The sequence below is a fragment of the Chelonia mydas genome, chromosome 10 (genome assembly GCF_015237465.2).
Source record: "Chelonia mydas isolate rCheMyd1 chromosome 10, rCheMyd1.pri.v2, whole genome shotgun sequence".
NCBI lineage: Eukaryota > Metazoa > Chordata > Testudines > Cheloniidae > Chelonia > Chelonia mydas.
Window position 1 is genome coordinate 60,824,230 of NC_051250.2, and position 21,519 is coordinate 60,845,748.

General features: G+C 40.6%; 1 protein-coding gene across 1 annotated transcript in view; it reads left to right on the plus strand.

The window, feature by feature from the left end:
• ONECUT1 (one cut homeobox 1) overlaps positions 1–19,175 on the plus strand; it is a 30,554-nt gene extending 11,379 nt beyond the window's left edge. The window contains exon 2 of the mRNA XM_043524373.1: positions 17,578–19,175. Coding sequence (XP_043380308.1) covers positions 17,578–17,870 — 293 coding nt within the window. The 3' untranslated portion in view covers positions 17,871–19,175. The remainder of the gene's footprint in view (positions 1–17,577) is intronic.
• The last annotated feature ends 2,344 nt before the right edge of the window (positions 19,176–21,519 follow it).

Consider the following 21,519-nt stretch of genomic DNA (forward strand, 5'->3'; position numbering starts at 1 on the left):
TCCTTTCCTATCTATTCCTTTATTAGTTCGTAATTGAATGAACCCACGTGTTTAGCCTGGGCAGAGCTGTCATGTGCCCTCTGGCCGATCCCCACGGTAACACATCACAAAAGCAGCTCATACTTTGGGACAATTAGTGGGCTTAGGGCTGAAGAGTAAGATTTATTGCTGAGGTGCAGTAGGGGCTTCATCAGAAGCCTACTGGAGTCTTCAATGGGCTTGGGATCGGGGCCTACCCGAGCTGTGTGTAGCAGGTTGCACAAAAGCCTGGTGGCATCGTACCCAGGGCCACATCAGCACAAAACCTGTCATTTTCGTGACCACTAGATTTATTTATGAGCAAATCAATACATGTCAACGTGACAGAGAGGGCAACTTCCTGCAGTATCTTGGCGAGATGATATTGTATTACGTGTGTGAATGGTTTGTGTATAATTTTAGGTCAGGGATTGTATGCACTCCATGGGGGGAGGGCTACCACAGCTTCTCCAGGAAGGAAAAGCAGTAGGGGATGATCAAGAAAAATCACTAAGGTTATAACACCTGCAGGTAGGCACCACCTCCTGGGGAGGCTCTCCTATTCTGGTTTTCCAGAGACCAACAGATAAAGACAGGACTTTTGGATAAACAGCCTGAGCTTAAACTTACTTGGGGCCTTAGTTCTGGTTCTTGATCTAAAGAATCATGTGAACTTGTAACCAGAGGAAAACCCAGTTGTGAGGTTGGAAGGCCTGACACCTACCTACCAGAGCCCAATGCTGGAATTGGGGGTGCTCTGGTAAGCTTGTTAGCATGTGGATAGGTTCTTTTATTGTTTCTATGTTTTTGTTGTAATGCTTTTACTTTAAGAATAAATGTGCTTGCTGAGAAGGAGCTGTGACATAACCGCAAGAAATACACTGGTCTTAGCATTTGAAGTAAAAGCAAAGCACAGGTATTGGGCTTTTAGACAGACTGGCTTGCTAAGGCTACCCCAGCGTGGATCATGGAGGTGTGCAGCCTTTAAAACCCCTGTCAGAAGGGAATGAGATGTAGGCCTCCACCCAGTGGAGGTGATGGCCAGGAGCCAGAAATCTTTTAGTGGATGCTCTTGAGGGACCATGGAGGAGAAATACAGTGCAGTTACCCTACAACTATGACATTCAACTCTTACTTTAAATAAATATAAACTTATTTTCAAATATCATACCTTGATAAAACTAAAATGATGCTTCCTGGATTTGTTCCAAGATGCATCATCTTTTGGCCAGTAAGAAAGTTGATTTTGGTTGTGTAATGGCAAAATAATCATTTGAAGGAGAACTTTCCAGGAACAAGAATAGTTTTGATTGTACCCCATTTTACAGTGATAAAAATCTTCAATGCTAAAATTGGATATGTTCCCACAATGTTAAATGAAGGGTACATTGATTATTGTTCAGTAACTTTTACACACAGTATTACTGACTAACTCATAATGCTAAGGCCCAGATGACCTAAGGATTTTTGTATTTAACTTTTTAAATTTTTTTTTTCTGTTGGGCCACCAACCTGCTACCACTTCAAACTGAACTTCAAATACTAGTGCACCACTTGTAATTCCAGCTAATTTTAAATAAGAGGACACAAACTTCCATTCTTTAGTGATTTTGCTCCAAAAAATTGAAGAGAACCTTAAGGTCCTAGACAGTTTTAAAGTACAGTGATATTAACATGAAATACTATGAGGATTAGTCTGAAATAATCGAAAAGATTACTGACTTTTGAAAATTCTAGCTGCTCATTTGTATGTTCTTGACAAACATTTTGAAATACTTTCATGAATATTTATGCAACAATGACACTGCAGAAATGCATTTTCACCAGTTTCAACAGAAATCCTATATCAATATTTCTCTAATTTCTACAGGAGGGAGCTCTTTTGTATATGCTGACTGAAAGCATGTTTTAAAAGCAAAACAGATACTTCCTGTAGCTTTAAAATCCATGTAGACCGAAATAGCTACATTTTATCATGATGAGGCTTGATTATTTTGTTTAATCTCGAAGCTTGTTAGCCACCCACTTTTTAAAATAACCATAATAAAATCAAAAGTAAAAGTCTCTTTGAAACTGAGATGTTCATTTATCCATATTACGAATATATTCAATTTTATTAACCAATAAGAAATATTTGCCCTATGATGCTCAGAATGAACTAAATATTTCATTACTTCACTCTGGAGGTCACAAAGGCATGAATAACTGGGGCCAAGACCACATCAGAGAGAAATGGTTACAACAGTGAGACATCGCGTTATTAAATGTCCAGTTTTTGCTCAAACTAAGGCAGAGATTGAGTTGAGTATTTGTATCTTTCCTTCCTCTCTATACCACAAATGAGGAAGAGGCGCCACCTAGCGCCCACCACCGCTAACAGCTATCTAAGCTGGTGAGTGCGATACGAATGGCGGGCATGATTAAAATATTGATGTAGTCACAAGAACCGTTCATTAAGGCAATTTAATCTTTGCTATTAATGTCCCTTCAATTCATTTGGGGTAATTAAGATGCAGTTAAAGTGATTACATTCTAATTACTTATGCTTGACGAACGAGCGTTTGCCACGCTAAATGCGGTTAACTAAGGACTCAGCGAAAGAAAGTTAACATTTGCTTTAAATGAAGTAACTGGAAAATCAGGTCCTTTCCCTGTATTATTCCAGTTAGCAGCATATTCCGTAAGGGTGACGTCAGCTCACTGGAGCAGTTAAGGATCCCTCAACATTGCAATGGGGGGTAAGCCCCGGAATCCCAGCCCTGTTGAGTCAGCACCACTCAATCTGGATCACTTTGTTATTGCAGTGGAAGCAAATTAAGGTCACTAATTTTCATACAGTGCCTATAACTGGGATGCTTACAATTAAGATTCTCCGCTGAAATCTCCCTGGCCAGTCTGTGGACATTCTGCCTGGTTTCCCACAGAAAGATGCTTTATTGTCAAACTGTTCTTTTATTCAGATATTAAATAGCAACAAAGTGAGCAGAACTGGAATCCAATTTGAGTAACGTGAGAGATGAAGTAGGAGGATATATCCTAGCACTCACTGTCCAAACATCTAGAGTGGAGTAGGATGACAGTGAAATACTGCACTCTAAAGAAGCGTAAACCTGAACAGTCATTGTGTTTTTATATGTAAACGGGATTGATCTATGTCAGGAGTGGAAAGAAATAACATGGTGTAGTTTAGGATGTACCCTACGATTTTAAAACCATTAATATACTCTTCTGCTGGTGTGGGGGAGAAAGAGCCATTCTTTAGTGAACAGTGTAAGCAGCACTAATGTTTTACTGGGCTGGGGAGGCTTTAAGCTGGGAATGAGTCGTGGTGTGTTTGTACGGGCCTAACCCAAATGCAGGCCTGATGTTGCTTGGTGCCTGTAGGCACTACCATAGTACTCCTTTTGCACAAGACTAGGTGACAGAGACAGCCACATGAGGGTCTCCCATGTCCTTCTGAACACCACTGAGGGCAGTGTGAATGAGATGGAGCAAGTCAAGGACAGGGACCACATAGACCCAGTGGCCCTAATACTATGTGTAATGGCACAGACGGGCTGGGGCTGTCGCTTCAGGCCAAACAGGATTGTTTGGCTTTGTGACTGAATCGCATTAAATGAACACAATTCATATAAGCCCCTAATTATGTTCTTATACATGCTATATTTTAAGAGTTTTGTGAGAATGTCATGTATTTCTATCACCATTCCTATGTCTTCACACTCCATGTTTGTGTGGAAATGATATCCATGTGATAAATGAATTTACCATACACCTTTGACCATTTTGCCAGCAGTATGCCCACTGATTCATAGTCTCTGGGACTATTTTTAACACCCCAACCCCCTAAGCAGCTTAAAATAGATGCCATTTAAAAAAAATCAATCTGTTAGAGAAATGTTTCCTCCTTCTCTGTCCAAATGTGGAATTTCCTCCAAGAAATCTCCCCCCAGTCCTGCTCCACTTGATGGGTTTTCTATACATGAAAATGTCACTGGATATTTTATGATGCAACAAGGCTAAAAGCAGGAACTTTGGAAAGAGATTGTTCCCAGCTTCACAATGTGGCTCAAGCCCTTCTAGGTCCCAAGATAATGGGTTTTAAAATCATGACATGCTTAGGTTTAGAAAAGACATTTAAAGTAAATCTAGAGGGGGTTTGTGGCTCCATTTAAGCTTTGTACATTTGGATTCAGGGGGCTAGATTCACAAAAGTATTTAGGTCCCCATATCCCAGACTTAGGCCCCTAAGTATTGGGTTTAGGTGCCTAAATCTCCATTTTAGACTCTATTGCAATTCACAGAACCATCTCTGAACCCTGTAGCTACCTAAACTCACTCGGCACCTGCATTTTTGCAGTATAAAAGATGCTCATGTTTCTGCTCTCCACATGTGCTCTGCTGCCTCACTCTAGATGTCTGGTTTCAGAGTGGTAGCTGTGTTAGTCTGTATCAGCAAAAAGAACGAGGAGCCCAATCCAGTCGGTGTGCTCAGGCCATGTCTGCTGGATCAGGCCTCTCAGGCAAATTCAGACAAAATGGAGGAGACCATCCCTAATAACTTTTAGCCCAGTGGTTAGAGTACTTACCTGGGAAGTGGGCACTGTGGATAAATAATCAAACAGTCATTGGGCCAGAGAGCGAGCATGAGAAAGTGCAAGCATGAGAATGACTCTATAGCCTGGTGGTTAGCGCACTCACCCAGCATGTGGGAGACATAGGAACCAGTCCCCCTGAGCTAGTGACTCTTCAATTATTTATCCACAGTGGAAAAGCTTCAACTGGAGAGACTGAAGGAGCCCCACATCAGAATGTCCCATAGCCCAATGGGTATGGCATGCACCTGAGCAGTGAGGAATCCCCGTTCAATTCCCTTCTTCTCATCCGGTGGAGTGGGGACCTGAGAACCAGGGTCTCTCACATCCCAGGGAGTGCTCTAACTACTAGGGTAAAGGTTATGAGGAACATCTTCCCCTCCTCTCACCAGCTTCTTGCAACAACACACCTTAGGCGCCTAACTCCAAGAGATGGGTTCACAGCTGAAAATTGCTTGCAGAGATAGGTGCCTCCCTGCAGCCTGGACTTAGGCGCCAGGGTAACTAAACGATCTGGCTTTACAAGTAGGGGGATATGAAAAATTAATTCCAACAAAACATTTGAAAACTCTCTAAAACATTCCTAAAATAATTTTTCCATAGTATACGCAGAATACATGTTAATGTGAGATAAGAGTTTTATTGGCATTAGCCTGGGATGTCATGCAGAATTCCTCACTCATGGGTAATGTGCATTAAAAAGCACATAGATACCGTTTGTAAAAGTATCTTTGGAATCTTCAGGATCAAAGGCACCATGTACCGGCAACATTATTTATCCCAAAGTAGAGACAGCTTGCAAGACTTCCCAGTTTTGCTCCACCAAGGTATTTCAGGAAGATCATCTCTAGAGTTTCCATGCTCGTTCAATCCACAGCATACTGTTGAAACTTCCAGCCATGCTGCTAATTGGTATCAAGTGCGACCACATGACAAATGCAATGGAAATTAGTGTGGTGTGAACCTGCCCACCAGGAACTGAACTGAGACCACTACCTTATTTAATATAGGACACCAAACAACCCTCAAACAATAATGATCTGTGGTCACCATTGACCTGGGCCATGTTTGAAAACATGTCCTATCACCTTGAGGTGAAAGACACTATATCCCACCACCAGTCCACTTCTACTTTTTAACAAAATTACAAATTTTTAGATATATGAAATCACCATATTTGGAGCTGTATATCTGCATACATCTCTCTACAGTTGCATTGATACATACATCTCAGAACGTAAGCAGACAAATAAATAAATCCACCAAAGCATAAACCAACAGTGTGTCTTGGTTTTTCTGTTTGCTAGGTTCTAGAATCAGGCTATGATACTGATGGAACTGCAAGAGTTTTTCAAAGAGAAACAGCTGAGCAATAGAATTCCATTTTCTGCCATGTTGTGTTGCACTCAGATGGAAGAATTACCCTCAGTGCTACATCCATCAGGGCACAGCTCTGTAGGAAAATATTTCCAGAATCCTTCCATTCATTGAGCTGTTGAGAACTTGACACTTTTCCATTTTATATCTGAAAGAGTGCGGTCATTGCCGTTAACATATTTAGCCATTGGCTGATCAACTTTTCTTTCAGTGGCAGCTCACCTGTGATTTCAAAATCTTTCACAGAAGTCAGTACAAGTTTTGTCCATATAGTTTCTTCTGTTCTCCATCTTGACCCTGAGTACCAAATTTTCAAAAGGAGAAGCTATGGTGGATTGCAAGTCATGGTGTTGTCTCTTTATAACGTGTCTGAAGCAGAGGGCAGGTTCCATTTGATATTTTTTGTCTTTATGTGTTGTGTTTCTGTGTGTTTAGGAGTTAAAAATCCAGAAGGAAAGGAAAGTTATCACTTTTGTTTATATGTTTTAGGTAAGACAGAGAGAGAGAGAGAGAGACAAAACCGAACTGCTCCTGAAAGTGGGCAGTGAGGAAATAGTTCTGTTTTATTTTTTCTTAGACTTTAAAAAGGCAAATTCCCCTTAAGGATGATCTTCTGAGTGAGGCAGTGCAATCAGCACAACATATGCCTACTCCAGTTTTGGCTTTTGGACCCACAGAAAAGTTTAGTTCCCAGTGCATATGGACAAAATATCTACTTCTCTACTCCAACCCCATGAACTGAGAGAGATCAATCTCATTGCTGAGTTTTCATATGGGGTTTCATTCTTCTCTCACTGAAATCAATAGGCACTTTGCCCATTTACCTCAATGGGACCAGGATTGGTCTCATTGTGTGGGGTACAATCGGCCCAACTCTTTGTTTAAAAAGGAGCTTAAAAGAGCACTGACAAATGGTGTGATGCTCCCATTCTAGTGAGCAGTAGGTGCAGCAGGAAGTTCTGTACAACTCACAGGCAACTGGGCCTTAATAAGAGGTACCAGACTTGGCAAGTTAAGTCAGTCAAATCCCTAAGGCAGCTTAGAAGGAACAAAGGAGACAAAAATAGATGGATGGACTGAATCAGGAGAATTGCAAGTGTCAGAAATATCTGTTGCTCATGGCAGAAAAGGATGGAAGTGACTAGAAAAGGCCACAGTTCAGCCATGGATTTATAAGTCTCCTTGTGATGCTGATAATATTACATTGTCCTAGCTACACACACAAAGTGTTGGAGTCAAAGTGACTCTCTTTCTATATTCTGCTTTGCCTTTTTCTTAAACAGGCTCTTTTCAGAATCTTTCAAATGGCAGCTCAAGGGTATCACTCAGCTGCAGGCAATGCCAGAAACAAAAGGCACCTTTCTTTATATGGGATGACATGGGGAAATGGCCAGCTATGCTCCACATGCCAACATGGTGATAGAGCGATATAATCATAGCGTGATCATCTACAAAAGTGCGACATTCCAGTGGTTTTAAATTGAAAGAATTTTTGTGCCTGTCTTGTTTGTATCAGTCAGACAACTCAAAAACTTAAACTGCTTCTGGGTAGGTGTATGTTAAAGACATGAATCCAAATTATTTCTAGTGTAATTCTCGGCTACTTAAAAAAAATAGTGCTCATAAAGGTACAGGATTAACTGTCCAGGAGACTAAGGCCTGGTGGATGTCCAGAAAGGGCCTAATATATCAGTCTTTAAGCAAGCCCTGACTTCAGTGATGAGCTTTGCCTGCTTAAAGGAAAAGGACTCTGGCCCAGAGGAGAGAGATGCAGCTGCTTCCTTTTCCCACTACCCTGAATGGGAGTTGAACCAGTGACACCCAGGTGAAAGATTCCATTTACCATCACTCATGCTAGGAAACAACTGTTCTCCACTCCTACTTTTGACAGGCTCCCCTTTTGGAGTATTTGTTTCATCCCCTGTCTTACATTTGTGCTTTGGCAACTTGAGAGCAACAATTTATTATTAAAATTGATTGACTGGCTATAGAACAGAGAAAATGGTCTTAAGGAAAACCTATTATTACTTTTCATTATCACTGTTATTTATTGTTAGTTCTAGCAGAGTTCTTGGTGCTGTATGAGGCTCAGAAATTAAGAGTAGTGACTGCCCCAAAGCGCTTACAAACTAAGTGGGTACGATTTTCAAAAATGTCTAAATCAGTTAGGTGGCTTTCAATGGACTTTAGGCTCTTAAGTCCCTTAAGCACTTCTGAAAATTTCAGGCCGATCTGTTTTCCATGGAAGTCAATAACAGTCTTTCCTCTGACTGCCATGGGAGTTGAATCTATCCCTAGGAGACCAACAAGACCAAATGTTTGTGAAGTTATGTGCTTGTCTGAATAGGCGGGAGTAGCACACATGTTTAAAGTTAGCTGAATTGGGGGCCTAAATGCATTTGTTCTCTACTGTGCTTTTTAGGTCAATCAGTCTGAAAGTTTAGACACATTATTGACAAACATGGACCATCATAGCACATTGCATTTCTGAAAAAGAAGGCCTATGTATTTTTGTCTTTAGAAGAAGGTCATAGCAATGTCACCAGCAGGACAAAGTATCAGTATGTAAGTGCTTTGCTGAATAAAGTTGGGATTACTCACATGCTTAAAGTTAAGCACAAGCTGAAGCACATTGCTGTATCAGGACTTTTGTTAGTACAGCTTATGAAACTACCCTGTTGTAGTTTTCTAGCTATACCAAGAATTTACAAGGTATTGCACAGACCGAATGAGAGTTCAGATTTTTACAGTAAACATTGGAGACTTCTTTTCAGTACAAAACATACAGTCGTTCTTTTGCACCAAAATATACAGAAGAAAAAAAATTTTTAACGTAATGACAAAAAATGTCCACCCACCTTTTAAAACTGTTTTATGATTTAGGATATTTCCACTGAAGTCAGGGGGGTTAAGATTTCATCCTGCATTTCTGGAAAGAAGTAAGACCTGGTGATTAAGGCACTGGAATGGGACTCAGGAGTTCTGGGTTCAGTTTCTGGCCCTGCTACAGATTCAGTGTGTGACCTTGGACAAGCCATCTAATCTATATGTACCTCAGTTCCTATTCTGTAAAATGGGGATAACAATGTTCCCTTTTATTTCACCCTTTGCCTGCTCAGTCTAGTTAGAGTGAAGGCTCTTTGGGACAGATCCTGTCTTACTCTGTGTTTGTAAAGTGCTTAGTACAATGGGGCCCTGATCTTGGTTAGGTCTCTATATGCTATGGTAATACAAATAATAAAATAATAATAATAATAATAATTAATAATAACATGAGAGATCCATCCCCAGCAGCACCAAGAGGTGTCTGGTGGTAGGCTAGGGAGGTATGGGACATAGCTGGTGTATCTGCAATTACAAGGGCTTGTCTTCACTACCGGGAGATTGAGGCTGTTGCAATCGATGCTGCAGGGGTCGATTTAGTGGGTCTAGAGCCTGGCTGAAGAGCAACCAGCCAGCCTGTGGTGAGAAGCATCTAAGTTTGTACGGGCATTGAAAGTGTTAAGATCAGTTTTTATTTCATTTGACCAAATCTGACTTCTTATGTTGACTTATAATCACTTAAAATCTGTCTTTATAGTTAATAAATCTGTTTGTTTATTCTACCTGAAGCAATGTGTTTTGTCTGAAGCATGTCAGAAACTCCCCTTGGGATAACAAGCCTGGTACATATCAATTTCTTTGTCAAATTGATGAACTCATATAAGCTTGCAGCATCCAGTGGGCATAACTGGACACTGAAAGACAGAGGTTCCCAGAGTTGTGTGTGGGACCAGAGATATTGGCTAGTGTCATTCGGCTGCAAGTACCTGGGAGCAGCTTACATGCCAGAGGCTGTGCGTGAACAGCCCAGGAGTGGGGGTTCTCACAGCACAGCAGGGTAAGGCTGGCTCCCATAATCAAGGGTTGGGGTGACCTAGCAGATCACCAGTCCAGACAACACCAGAGGGGAACATCACAACCTGACTAAACAGTGCAAGGCTCTTCTGAGACTATGTATAATAAAGGATGAAAACCACAAAAATCTGCTCATACAGCTGATCCTGACTAAAGCCAATACACACCCAAACAAAAATATAAAATCCCCCTCTCAATCTGACCACCCCCCTGTATCTCAGTCCACACCTTCAAAGGTTGGAGAAAAGAGATGAGTTTTTCAGGATGCCCAAAGATCAACAGATCCAGGAATGAATTCACTTCACTAATGTCAAAGCTGCAAAGTTCTTGTTAGCTGCCTACGGTACCAGTGATTTTGTAGTGAGATCTCCAAAAATAATCAGTTTTGCACAAAACTGGAAAACACATTTATTTTTAAAATTAAATTTCTTGAATTTTAAAGCAAAATGCCACAAATGAAATACAAACATCTAGAAATCCCAGCACTGAGTTATGCACCAGTATAGAATGCATACGCTGCACCTGCCCATGTAAATATATTGTGTGCTGGGCTGATAACTTGTCCTGGGAATACCAGCCCAGTGTGCAAGGGGTGGAGGCAGAAGGGAAGGATGAGAATAGTACCCACTGCTGGGGTTCGAATGGATGGGGACTAGAGAATTCATATACAGTCCCCATGTGGAGTAGATCCATGTCTAGCCCTGGCCCTCTCTTTTCCTTTCCTTGGCTGGCAGATCACCTCTGGGAAGGGAGAGGAGTTAGATGGTGATTTAACCATTCCTCAGCTGCTTCAGAGGACATATTTGTAGCTGCAGGCTCCGTGCACTTGATAGATAGTCCTAGTATTGGGTCCTATATAAACAGATGATATTATATAGCTATATCTACGCTTACAATGCATGTTAAAAATCAAGTGTCAGTTATTAATTAAGAGCACCCTTTCATAAAAATTTAGCTGCCAGTTCTGACAATTATTCTATAGGTGGAGCTGGTAGCAGCACCTATTATTAAGGTTGGCTGACACGTCCCATTATAAGATTCTGTTTTCAATTGCTTATAACTTTGCCAAACCGTAACCATTCAGGATGAAATTCTCTGTGCTGCCTCAGTATGATTTTTTTTAAAGCTGAAGCAAAAGCAGCTGGATCAGCTGATTCCAAGAATTAGATTAGGGGAAAATATGTTGTTTTATCCCTGTCTAAAAAAATTCTTACAACCCTTTAATTGAAAAGCTCTAGCACCCCCATGCTTTGTAGCAAGTCTTTGAAATTTGGCTGGGGTAGAGAGAGGCTGGCCTGCTGGCAGGGTTGTGCCTTTTGCCAACCCTGTGAAAAACTACCTTAAAAAGCTCTAAAAATAGTCAGTTCACACATGCTCAGTAGAGTATTGTTAAAGTTTGGCAGCTAAATTCTCTGAGAGTCCATCTGTACTGAGCATGCTTCATCCCAGGGCTACAGGGGCCCTGCAGAGCAGGACATCTGTGGGCCACTGTGATGCTGGGTACTGGACAGTGAGAGTGGAGAGACTGTCACTTATATGGTCTTGATGCCCAGTGCTGTCACCCTGGTAGTGGAGAGGAAAAGGACGAATCCGCTTGACTGAAATGCAAATGGGATGAAAGCTTCACCAAGGATGGGAGGGAAAGGGAGTAGATTGGGGAAAGGATCTGGGGCTGGGGTGGCGGGGGGGGGCAGGGGGAAGACAAGACAGGCTGAGAAGATATTGGGATTGTCTGAGCAAAGAGCCTGAATGGGAAGGGTGGGATGAGGCGCTTGAGGAGGGAGACTGAGACTGGATGAGGAGCTGGGGGCAGAGAGGAAACGGGGATGCTGTGCCAGATTAATGCATTGGCAAACTAGACCCAAGCCTAGGGCCAAAATTCGTGGTGGAAGGAGGGCCACACATAAAGTCACAATGCCACTCAGGTTTGGCCTGGCTGCCCCTGTGTCATGACAGAGGTGTGGCCAGACTAAATTTGAGTGAGTGGCACTTATATTAGAAGTGTACGTTTACCTAGGGCCCTGTGATGGGTTAATCTGGCCCTTCTGGGATGAGTAGTTGTGGTGGGATGGGGAGACAGGACTGGCACAGGGTCAGGCTGGAAGGAACATAGGCAGGAGGGGTCAGACTTCAGGGAGGGGGGCAGAAGAGTTTGTGCCTTCTAAAGCATGTTCCCCTCCAGAAACAGATATTGCACCCAAAATTTCTGAGTCTCACCATGCCTCTGCTGTCAGCAGATATCTGTGAAATCTGTCTGGCAAAATGTGTGTCAGATCCTTCACTAGTCCAGGTCCACATAGAGGATGACAACCTACTACTGCTATCAGTTACTCTGTTAGCTCAAGTAGCAGAGGTCTGTGTTATAGATCTAAAGGTTCTAACTCTGATGCTGAACCACATAGGAGTCAATATAATTCAACAGGAGTCAATTTATGTGTTTTTATTTTGCTTTTTTAAAAACCTAGGAAATTACACACAAAAATCTACATTTTAAAGAAAGATTAATGTTGCAAAGTCAAGCACACAAAAGTTAGGAAATGTCAGAAACCAGGTTATCCTTGCAACCTTAATTCGGCCTCCTTGTGCATATGCATTATTATACAGTCCTTAATTACATGATCATATACTATTTTTGCCACAAGACCCCTGCCTCAGTCAGTGCACAGGATGGACTGTGGTCTGGGGATTAATCAAGGATATGTAGTGAAGGAGGCTGTTATTTCTTGAACACCAGCCTCATTTATTGCAGAAGCTGGAAGCTGTGCAGTGAATGAGGCAGGGAACTGCAGGAAGAGAAAGCCCAGTCCATAGTTAAGGCAGCTGAATGCTGCCCTAGAGAACTGGAGTCTATCACTGCCTCTGCTACAGAATTCCTAGGTGATTCTGGCCAAGTCACTTAAATCCAACTCATCAGAGATGATTTCTAATTATGTGTTTCTCATTTTCTGGGAACCTGAATTGAGACCCTGGGTTCTGATTTGCAGAAGTGCTGAGCACTCACAGCTGCTGCTAAGGTCAGTGGGAGCTGTGTTTTGAACGTATACAGTGCAATAAAAATGCTAAGTACTCTGAAAAATCATGTCCTAAATGTCTCAAAATGGGCACCCAAAATTAGTGGACACTTTTGACCTTAATCTCTGTGTGCCTCAGTACTGCAACTGTAAAAGTGGGGTAATACCTCCCCGTCACCTCACAGGGGTGTTGTGAAAATAAATTAATATCTGTGAAGTGCTTGGATACTATAGTGAGAAGCTCCAGACAAAAGTCCATGAGGTAATTAATAATTTAATATCCAGAGAGGGTTTGAATAGTGTGCAGTAAATAAAGTATGGCGCCACACATTGAATAATGGGAATAAAACAAGATTTCGAACAGCTGCTCATTCAGGAAGTATTATCCAGCCTGTGAGCATTTTAACTGGCTTATTTTTTGGAGCAGAACCACACTTTAATCAAATAGTAAGAATGTCAGGATCAAATAGTGAGAATGTCAGAACAGAAATAGTGGTATAGGTTATATCACTTTCCTGAGAGGACTGCAACTGAACAGATGTTGCCTTCTCTGATGAGATCAGTGGAAGCACCAGAGATGGTGTTTTCTCAACTTAAATTAGGAAGTATCTGTCCTGTGATTTCCATGAGAGGTCCTTGGCTCTAGAATATGTTCCCTTCCTGATCCATCACACTCTGGATTTCTCAAACGTCTTGTCATTCTGCAAAGCCTACCATTTCTCCTGGGCACTTGGATAGAGGTTGATCTGAGGGGAGAGGCTGGTAAAATATGGGGTTATTATTTTGTAGGTTTTGTTGGCAGGTCTGATGGTGTAGTATGTGATCAGTCTAATTCAATCTATAATATTCTGCAGCATTAGGCACTTTATTGTTTTAATTGGTGTAGAGCCAAGGTGAGGCACTTTCAATTAAACTGAACAAAATACAGTTCATTTTGGAGGCATTGGTAGCAGCCCCATAGTTAAGGCTGAGCTTTGAATTCAGTTCTAAGCTCTGCTTCCAAGATCCCTTATAACTTTTGAACGGAGTAACCAATTTGTTCGCAGATTGAAATGCTGCCTATACTGGGGCATGAGAAGAATGTTCTGACAATTTGAAAAGTGATAGATGTTTATTTGATCTTTAACCACTATTTTAACATTTTATGTTTTCTCCCCAGTACCTTAAACTTTTTGGATCCCTGTGTTCTCAGCAGCGATAGGTTTTGAGAACCTCAGGCCTTGTGCAGATGCTGAGGTCCTCAGGAACAAGGTATTTTCAAATCATGGGCCATTTTCTAGGGAATTATTTAAGAATCTTAACTTGTATGGGGTGGAGCCACAGAGCTCAAGAAGACATCAAACTTTACAAGGCAGATTCGCAATGCATGTTTATTTTCTACTATTCTTCATGTTTCTGGAGGACTGTCCTATAATTGTTTGACCTAGAATTATGAGGTTTATATATGCAGATAGACCAACTCTGTATTTACTGCTGTGTGTCTGTCTGGCTGTGATTCTAATGCTATTTGTCCAATCAGGACAAATTATAACAAATGATTATTTCATCGCACAGTGTGTCTATGCACAGGTCAGAATTTGTGCAACCATTGACAGATTAAAGAGGGGGACATTCTGAGGAAATGAAATTGTTTTTAATTTTCTTTCAAAGTTTATTTCCCTGACTCCCCTCGGGGCATCACTACCAGGGCAAAGGTAAGGATAGACGCTGGGGTCCTTACAGCAGCAGTTTAGGTTCTTTGGATGCCTTTACTGTGAATTTCCATACTTTGAAAGATTTGAGGTTTTGTTAAAGTTTATTCTTTACTATGAATATCTTTACTTTTTATTGTTTGTTAATAGATAATACAACATTCTTGCAAGGGTATTCAAACTCTTAGGTTACCAATATATATTCTCAACTTGAACTCCAGCTTTTGTCCAAGAATTAATTAATTGATATACAAAGCATAACGTCACTGAGGGTTTGCTTGCATGAAAAACATAAGATCTGAGACATTAATGGTATATTATCATAGAGGACAGGGAGTTTGAATTTTAAATGGTTCTTTAGTTCAAACCAACTATAAAAAATTTTGAATCTCTGTCCATTTGACGAGTGTGTCATAACCGAGCAAAAATGCTGTCACTGGAATAAATATTGACAAGTAACTTCTTCAGAAACTTCACTGCTGAGAGAACTGAAATGCCCTTATCCCCTGCCTCATGCACAGGTTGCTGTGAGTGACAATACACGAGATATCTGGGGACCTTTGTGGAATAATTTGATCCCCTCGATCCAATACTAAGGGAATGGGTGGCCATACTAGGACACTACAAGCACTGTTGGCACTGAGCTCGTCAGAAATGAGGACTGAATGGGCATGGAGGAGGAACTTTAATTTTATCTCTAGAGGTGGTTCATTCAGGTCAGCAATGAGGCATAATTGCTGGGGAATGAAAGGGAAGCTTGCATTCCCACCGCTCCTTCTGTCTCTGTCCAATGGATAATCTCCAGGTCTTTCAATACAGCACTTTCACAAGTGCTATATTCACTTTAAAAATACAGAATAAAACAACACCAAAAAACAAGAATGGAAAGAGAGATGGAATTAAATGGAAATGTTGTAACCAAGATTTACTGTGTCACTGTTCTGGGTGTCACAGTGTAGTTTATTTTGTTCAAAATATCTAATTATCTGGCCTTCAAGAGTGTAATACAACCCTGTTCCCTCTCAGTTCCTTGTTCCTCTGCCAATTAAAAGATGCTACAGAAAATGGATTGACAACAAAAAAAAGATAGATTAAAAAATGTGGAAAAGTTTGACTTGAAAAATCAGTAAATTTCCACTTCATCTTACAGGGATGATACATAGTTATATAGCCAGCATTATTGGGCATTATCAAAGGTTAAATGCCTCAATTGTAGCATTTTAACAAACAATTATAGAGGTGCCTCTCCCTCCTCAGATGTTTTCTTTATACATCAAAGTAAAAGAGGACAGTAAGTCTGGGTCAACATGGTTACAAGCATATCTGTGACCCTCGCAGGACGTTATTGGGGAATAAAAGGCCAGGCTACCCCTTTCCTGGGAGAAGTCAAGCGTATGGGGGGGGTTTCCTCTTGGTGTTTCTTTCTTATGGTCCTGCCAGGGGAATGAGGTTTGCTCCATGGAATGGAGAAGCCACCCTCACATATCATGAAGCCCTAGAGGTCTGTGGGATGCCAGGCAACTGTGAGGTGCCTCTGTGCTGGTTCCGTACTCCAGCAGCCTCCTCTCAGCTCCCTGTGTTACGAATTATACCTGGTAGGACACACACACAACTGCTGCGAATTATACCTGGTAGGACACGCACACAAATGCCACGAATTACACCTGGTAGGACATGCACACAAATGCTAAGAATTACACCTGGTAGGACACGCACACAAATGCTATGAATTATACCTGATAGGTCACGCACAGTTCGAATCTAGGCTGAGGCACATAAACAAAGTCCACAACTGCAGAGTTCCCAAAAAACACCAAGTTTATTATGCTCGAGCGTGGTGTCCCCCTGCTAGCCAGGAGGGGACCCCGAATACAGATTATACAAAGGTTATATACCTTTTAGCAAAGCATGTTGCCCTCGTGCATCGGAAACCTTAGCCAATAAACAAACCCTTTTCTTATCTACCACCTATCCCTGCTTGGTGCATTCCTCGTGCTAAACTAGTATGTTAATTACACAGCATGGTCCTAAAGCGATGCATCAGTAACTTTTATTATCAGGATGGGAGGCCTCACATCAAAGGCCAGGAGATAGGGAGTTAGAGACAGACAAAGAACAGATCACCGGGAGTCAAGGCAGGCTGGAGACAAGGAGGAGGATTTTCACAAGAATGCAGTATCTAAGGAACACTCCTCCTGGTGCATGATGTGCTTGCTTTTAGACAATGGTGGGCCTCAAACCAAAATGGAGTCACATGTGCTAACTTTTCCTTAACACCTGGCATCATGACTCTGGACCCACACAGCTGGAGACTACCCCTAGATGTGGTTTCCTCAGGGCCACACCCTTCCCCACTTGGAGGGGGATTCTATGGTCAGAGATTAACCTAAAGGAGACTAAACTAAACTAGTGTAATATAAAATCCCTCAGTATGTATGGCACACCAACTTGGACTCCCTCAAAAGCCCCTTAAACTTAATTAGACTCTGACTTCCTGAGACTTACTTGGACTCACATCCACTGACCAACCTGCAAGCTACACCTCACTCCAAACCGTACATATCATCTTTGAATTGGGTCCACTGAGTCTGAGCGTAAGGGAGTCTTTGGGAATATAAACTAATGTAACTTACACTCCAAAGGGCCATAAGAGATGAGTGAAATGAGTTGTGAAAAAAATCAACTAGTGGGTGGATGTAAGAATGCACAAATTCATGAAAGAATGCCATACCTTCCTCTATCTTACGCCTTCCTGTATTGTCAACTCGCTGTTCAGTGTGTAAATTACACCAACACAAACTTACTTATAAGTGAATATAGGTAGGTCCAAGAGGGGCTGACGTACCCAAACGTAGACATCATCCCTAAATTTGGAAGATCTAAGATGAAATGAATGTTATTTCCAACTTTCGGTTTACTGGCATTAGCAGCATCTTCTCTGATGCTTTCTCAGTCCGAACGCTAACAGTCTCCTGTGGTTTATTGCAGCATGCAAGAGGAAAGAACAAGAACATGGGAAAGATAGAGGGAATACACCCAAAAAGCCTCGGTTGGTCTTCACGGATGTCCAGCGTCGAACTCTACATGCAATATTCAAGGAGAATAAGCGTCCATCCAAAGAATTACAAATCACCATTTCCCAGCAGCTGGGGTTGGAGCTGAGCACCGTCAGCAACTTTTTCATGAATGCACGGAGGAGGAGTCTGGATAAGTGGCAAGACGAGGGTAGCTCCAATTCAGGCAATTCATCATCTTCATCAAGCACTTGTACCAAAGCATGAAGGAGTAACCACGAACTGAACCTCGGGGGAAAAGCTTTAAAAATAAATAAATAAATAAAGACCAGGACCTCAAGACAGCAGGTTTATACTTAGAACTATTTGAAAAAAAAAAGTTATTTATAAGTCCAAAGAAACCAAAGACTTATTTCACCTGCATTTTGACTTTGTTCTGAGATACACACTTGAGTAGGACGACGACTTGCAAGAAAAAGAAAAGAAAAGAAACAAAACAAAAAACAGAGAGAAACGAAAGAAACCACTGGTCTTACACCTTCATCCATGATCATTTTCACCGTATTTGGCTTGTTTAGTGGTTTGGAGCATAGTGATTTCTTGTCATTGAATGGACATCTTTTCAGATATGGCTCTTCATTTCCACAGATATTGCCATGATGGTGTATGGTGTATCCGTACTGTGTACACACCAGTGGTTAGGGACTTAGTCAGGGTCGTCTTCAGAAAGGGTTGTGCCACAGCATGACCAACATAGCGTGGAGTCGTCTGAATTCATTGAACGGTAGTGTGATTTTTGCTGTTTTATCGTTTGAACTTTGCTAGTGCAACATCTGGAAACAAGTTCAAACTAGGCAAAGAAATTTTGAATGATACCTAAACCAGTGCATTCTCTTTGTTTGTTAAGGAATGTTCAGATTTTAAAAAAAAAGTGAAACAATATTCCATCCATTAAAAAAAATCGACTAGCTACCAAAGAATACATTTAATATTATATTGCAGGTATTTTATTGCAATGATTTTAATATTCCAAAGCTATTTTTACACAAAATACTATGTAGAGTTATAGGTGTAAACTAATCTAACTGTATAACACATAAAACCTGTAATCAAGACTGTTATTTGCAATTATTAAACCACTTTAATATTTGTTTCCATGACTGGCAAGAAAGAATGTCATTTTAGGAATAGCAGCTAATGTCACAGTGTCAGAGCACAGATGCTAATAATGGGATCCTGCTTCCACTGAAGTCAGTGAGAGTTTTGCCATTGGCTTCAATAGGAGCAGGATGTGGCTTTACAGCTTTGTGTATGGCTGATGTGATATTTGCCATATATGCATACTTTTATTACACTGTCCCTGGCTGACAGTGCTGAAAGCTCATCTGCTTGGAGGGTGTCAAAAGACCATCTTTCCCTACCAATGTATTTTTATACATCTCCCAGCAAGCAATATCATCTAGATTCCAAACATTATATTCCATTCTATTTAATTCATTTTGTACACAAAAATTAAAAATATGAATAAATTTACAGTGTCCAATTCTGCCCCATTGACATTGAAATCTATGGCCATTAATGAGAAAAGGAGTAGAAGGAAACATATGGAGGAATGTGCTTTTGGGCCCAAATTATTTTTCCATTGAAGATTATGACAAAACTCCTGTTGACTTCAGTGGGAGCAGCTCCAAGAAGATTACGGTAGTGCTTTTTTTGGGGGGGCACATCTCGAAGTCAATAGCAAAACATTTATGGAGCTCTATACGAGTGGGATATGGCCCTTTGTTTTGTGGGTTTGTACCTGCTTACTAGGCTAAGTTTTTATTCCAGTACATTCTTTCTTGCACGTCTGTTAACCAGGAAAATGCATGAAATAGTTTACAATTTGTAGTTGAAAAGCTTTAAGTGCTCTGTTGCTAACAGAACTTTCAGAGAAATGAAATTGTTCCATTCTTATTGTGATAAAATCAAAAAGAAAACAGTGCAACATCTGCTTATAAAATTCTAGTGTAGAGGGGAAAAGATTTTACATGTGCCTGTTAGATCTCTAACTGGTATTTCAAATTACTGTTGCAAATCTCCTAAGCATACCACATTCTACAGTGAGCAGATATGCAGGTATATGTCCCATTGCTAGGATAAGAAATCTGTAATCTTTCTTATACCTGTAGCTTAAAAAAAAAAAAGGTAAACTAAAATCCAACATATTTCATCATCACAGGTTCTATTTTCTTGTGATAAAGTCCAATTAAAACGCTAAAGACTAAGAAATTAAGCAACTTTGCAGCACCATCAATTTCCCAAGTTAACAATGTTTGGTCAAGTTTCAGGCTATCCAGTTATAATTACAAATAGGTATTTTAAAACGCAACTGAAATATCTCCTTATTAAAACAATGTTAAATGAGAACAGGATGTTTGTCACTAAATATTTCTCAAAATTTTTCCTATGTTAAACTCATTTTAAAAAACTGCAATACACTTGTCTAATGAAATGTGATCCATGAATATTAGAGTCTCTAGTTTACCTTAAATTCTAGCGTGATTCGTTTTAAAAAGCTCTGTTCCCAACTAGACATAATTGAAGTGGAAAAGTTAATAGGAAGACATAACCTCACATTTAAGGGATCTTATAAATGCAGTCTCATTAATGTAATATTGAAGAGGACAACCATAATTAACGTTTTGCTTTCTCCAGGAAAACACTGCTTTGTAACTTACTTATAAGTTTAGAAAGAGAGCCTTATTTATTTAAAACTTGAGAATTTAAAAATGCAGGGAAATTCAAAGTACATTACCACATTTTTAGTATTTCCATTGTAATGTGTCTTGAGACTATTTGCTGAAACCAAAGATAACTTTCATACCAGCATTGAATTTGCACCCAATATGCAATTTCAGGATCTCTTGCTATGTATGTACACACACACACACACACAAATTGATGCACAAGTTAAAGCCTAAAAGTGGTTTTCTTACATCTGTTTAAGTATGCTTTAACCTTTTGTTTTTTATAAGCCATTAAGAACAAAGTCACCCTTCCTGTAAGCAATATGCTAATCACATTTTGAATATACGGAGAACACACACTTCTCTTTAGTTGGTTTCTAAATATGAAGCAAAATAAATATGGAAACCTTCATCCTGATTATAAAGTTATTTTATCCCTCAGGATACTGCTCCGTTGCACTGACTGAAGCATAGACAGTAGATCATATGGTGCATCAGATTCTTATTATTTCTTGTCTTTAGTAATGGTCATCCATGAAGGTGATTTTTTCCCCCAAAGTTGCCCTTAAACTTCTACATTAAGAATAAAAGCCTGGCCCCATTGAAGTCAATGGGAGTCTTGCTACCGACTTCAGTGGGGTCAAGATTTCACCCAAACATTTCCTGGAAGAATGGAAGTTAGTATTAGACTGAAAAATTACCACTGAGCCACTGGCTCAGGACCTAACAGTGACACAAAACAGTTCTGAAAGGAAGCAAAGTGGAAAAAGTTTGGAAACATCAAGAAATTGGGCTTCAGTCAAAGTTCAGTTAAACAGCTATTGCGGGTTAGGAATGTGCACTCAGTTCATGAAGTGCATCAAAACTTACCATAATGACCCAAGAGGGGGGGTGCCAAAGAGGTTGAAAGCTTTAATCCATCCACATCATAAACTGCATTATCAGATTTCCAGAAAAAAACAATACTGCTACTTTTTGGCTCCCATATTGCTGTCTAAGGGCCTCATCCCACTGTCCTTGCTCAGGGTAAAAGCAAAAGTAAAATGAAAACACCTACAATGGGGGTTGTTGCCTAGCAGCTCAGTCCTGCTCATTTTGAAGTCAATGGCAAAATTCCAGTTGACTTCAATGCACCAGATTTCACAATGCTTACCCATGTTGAGTGGAATCTTGCTCCATGAGTAGTC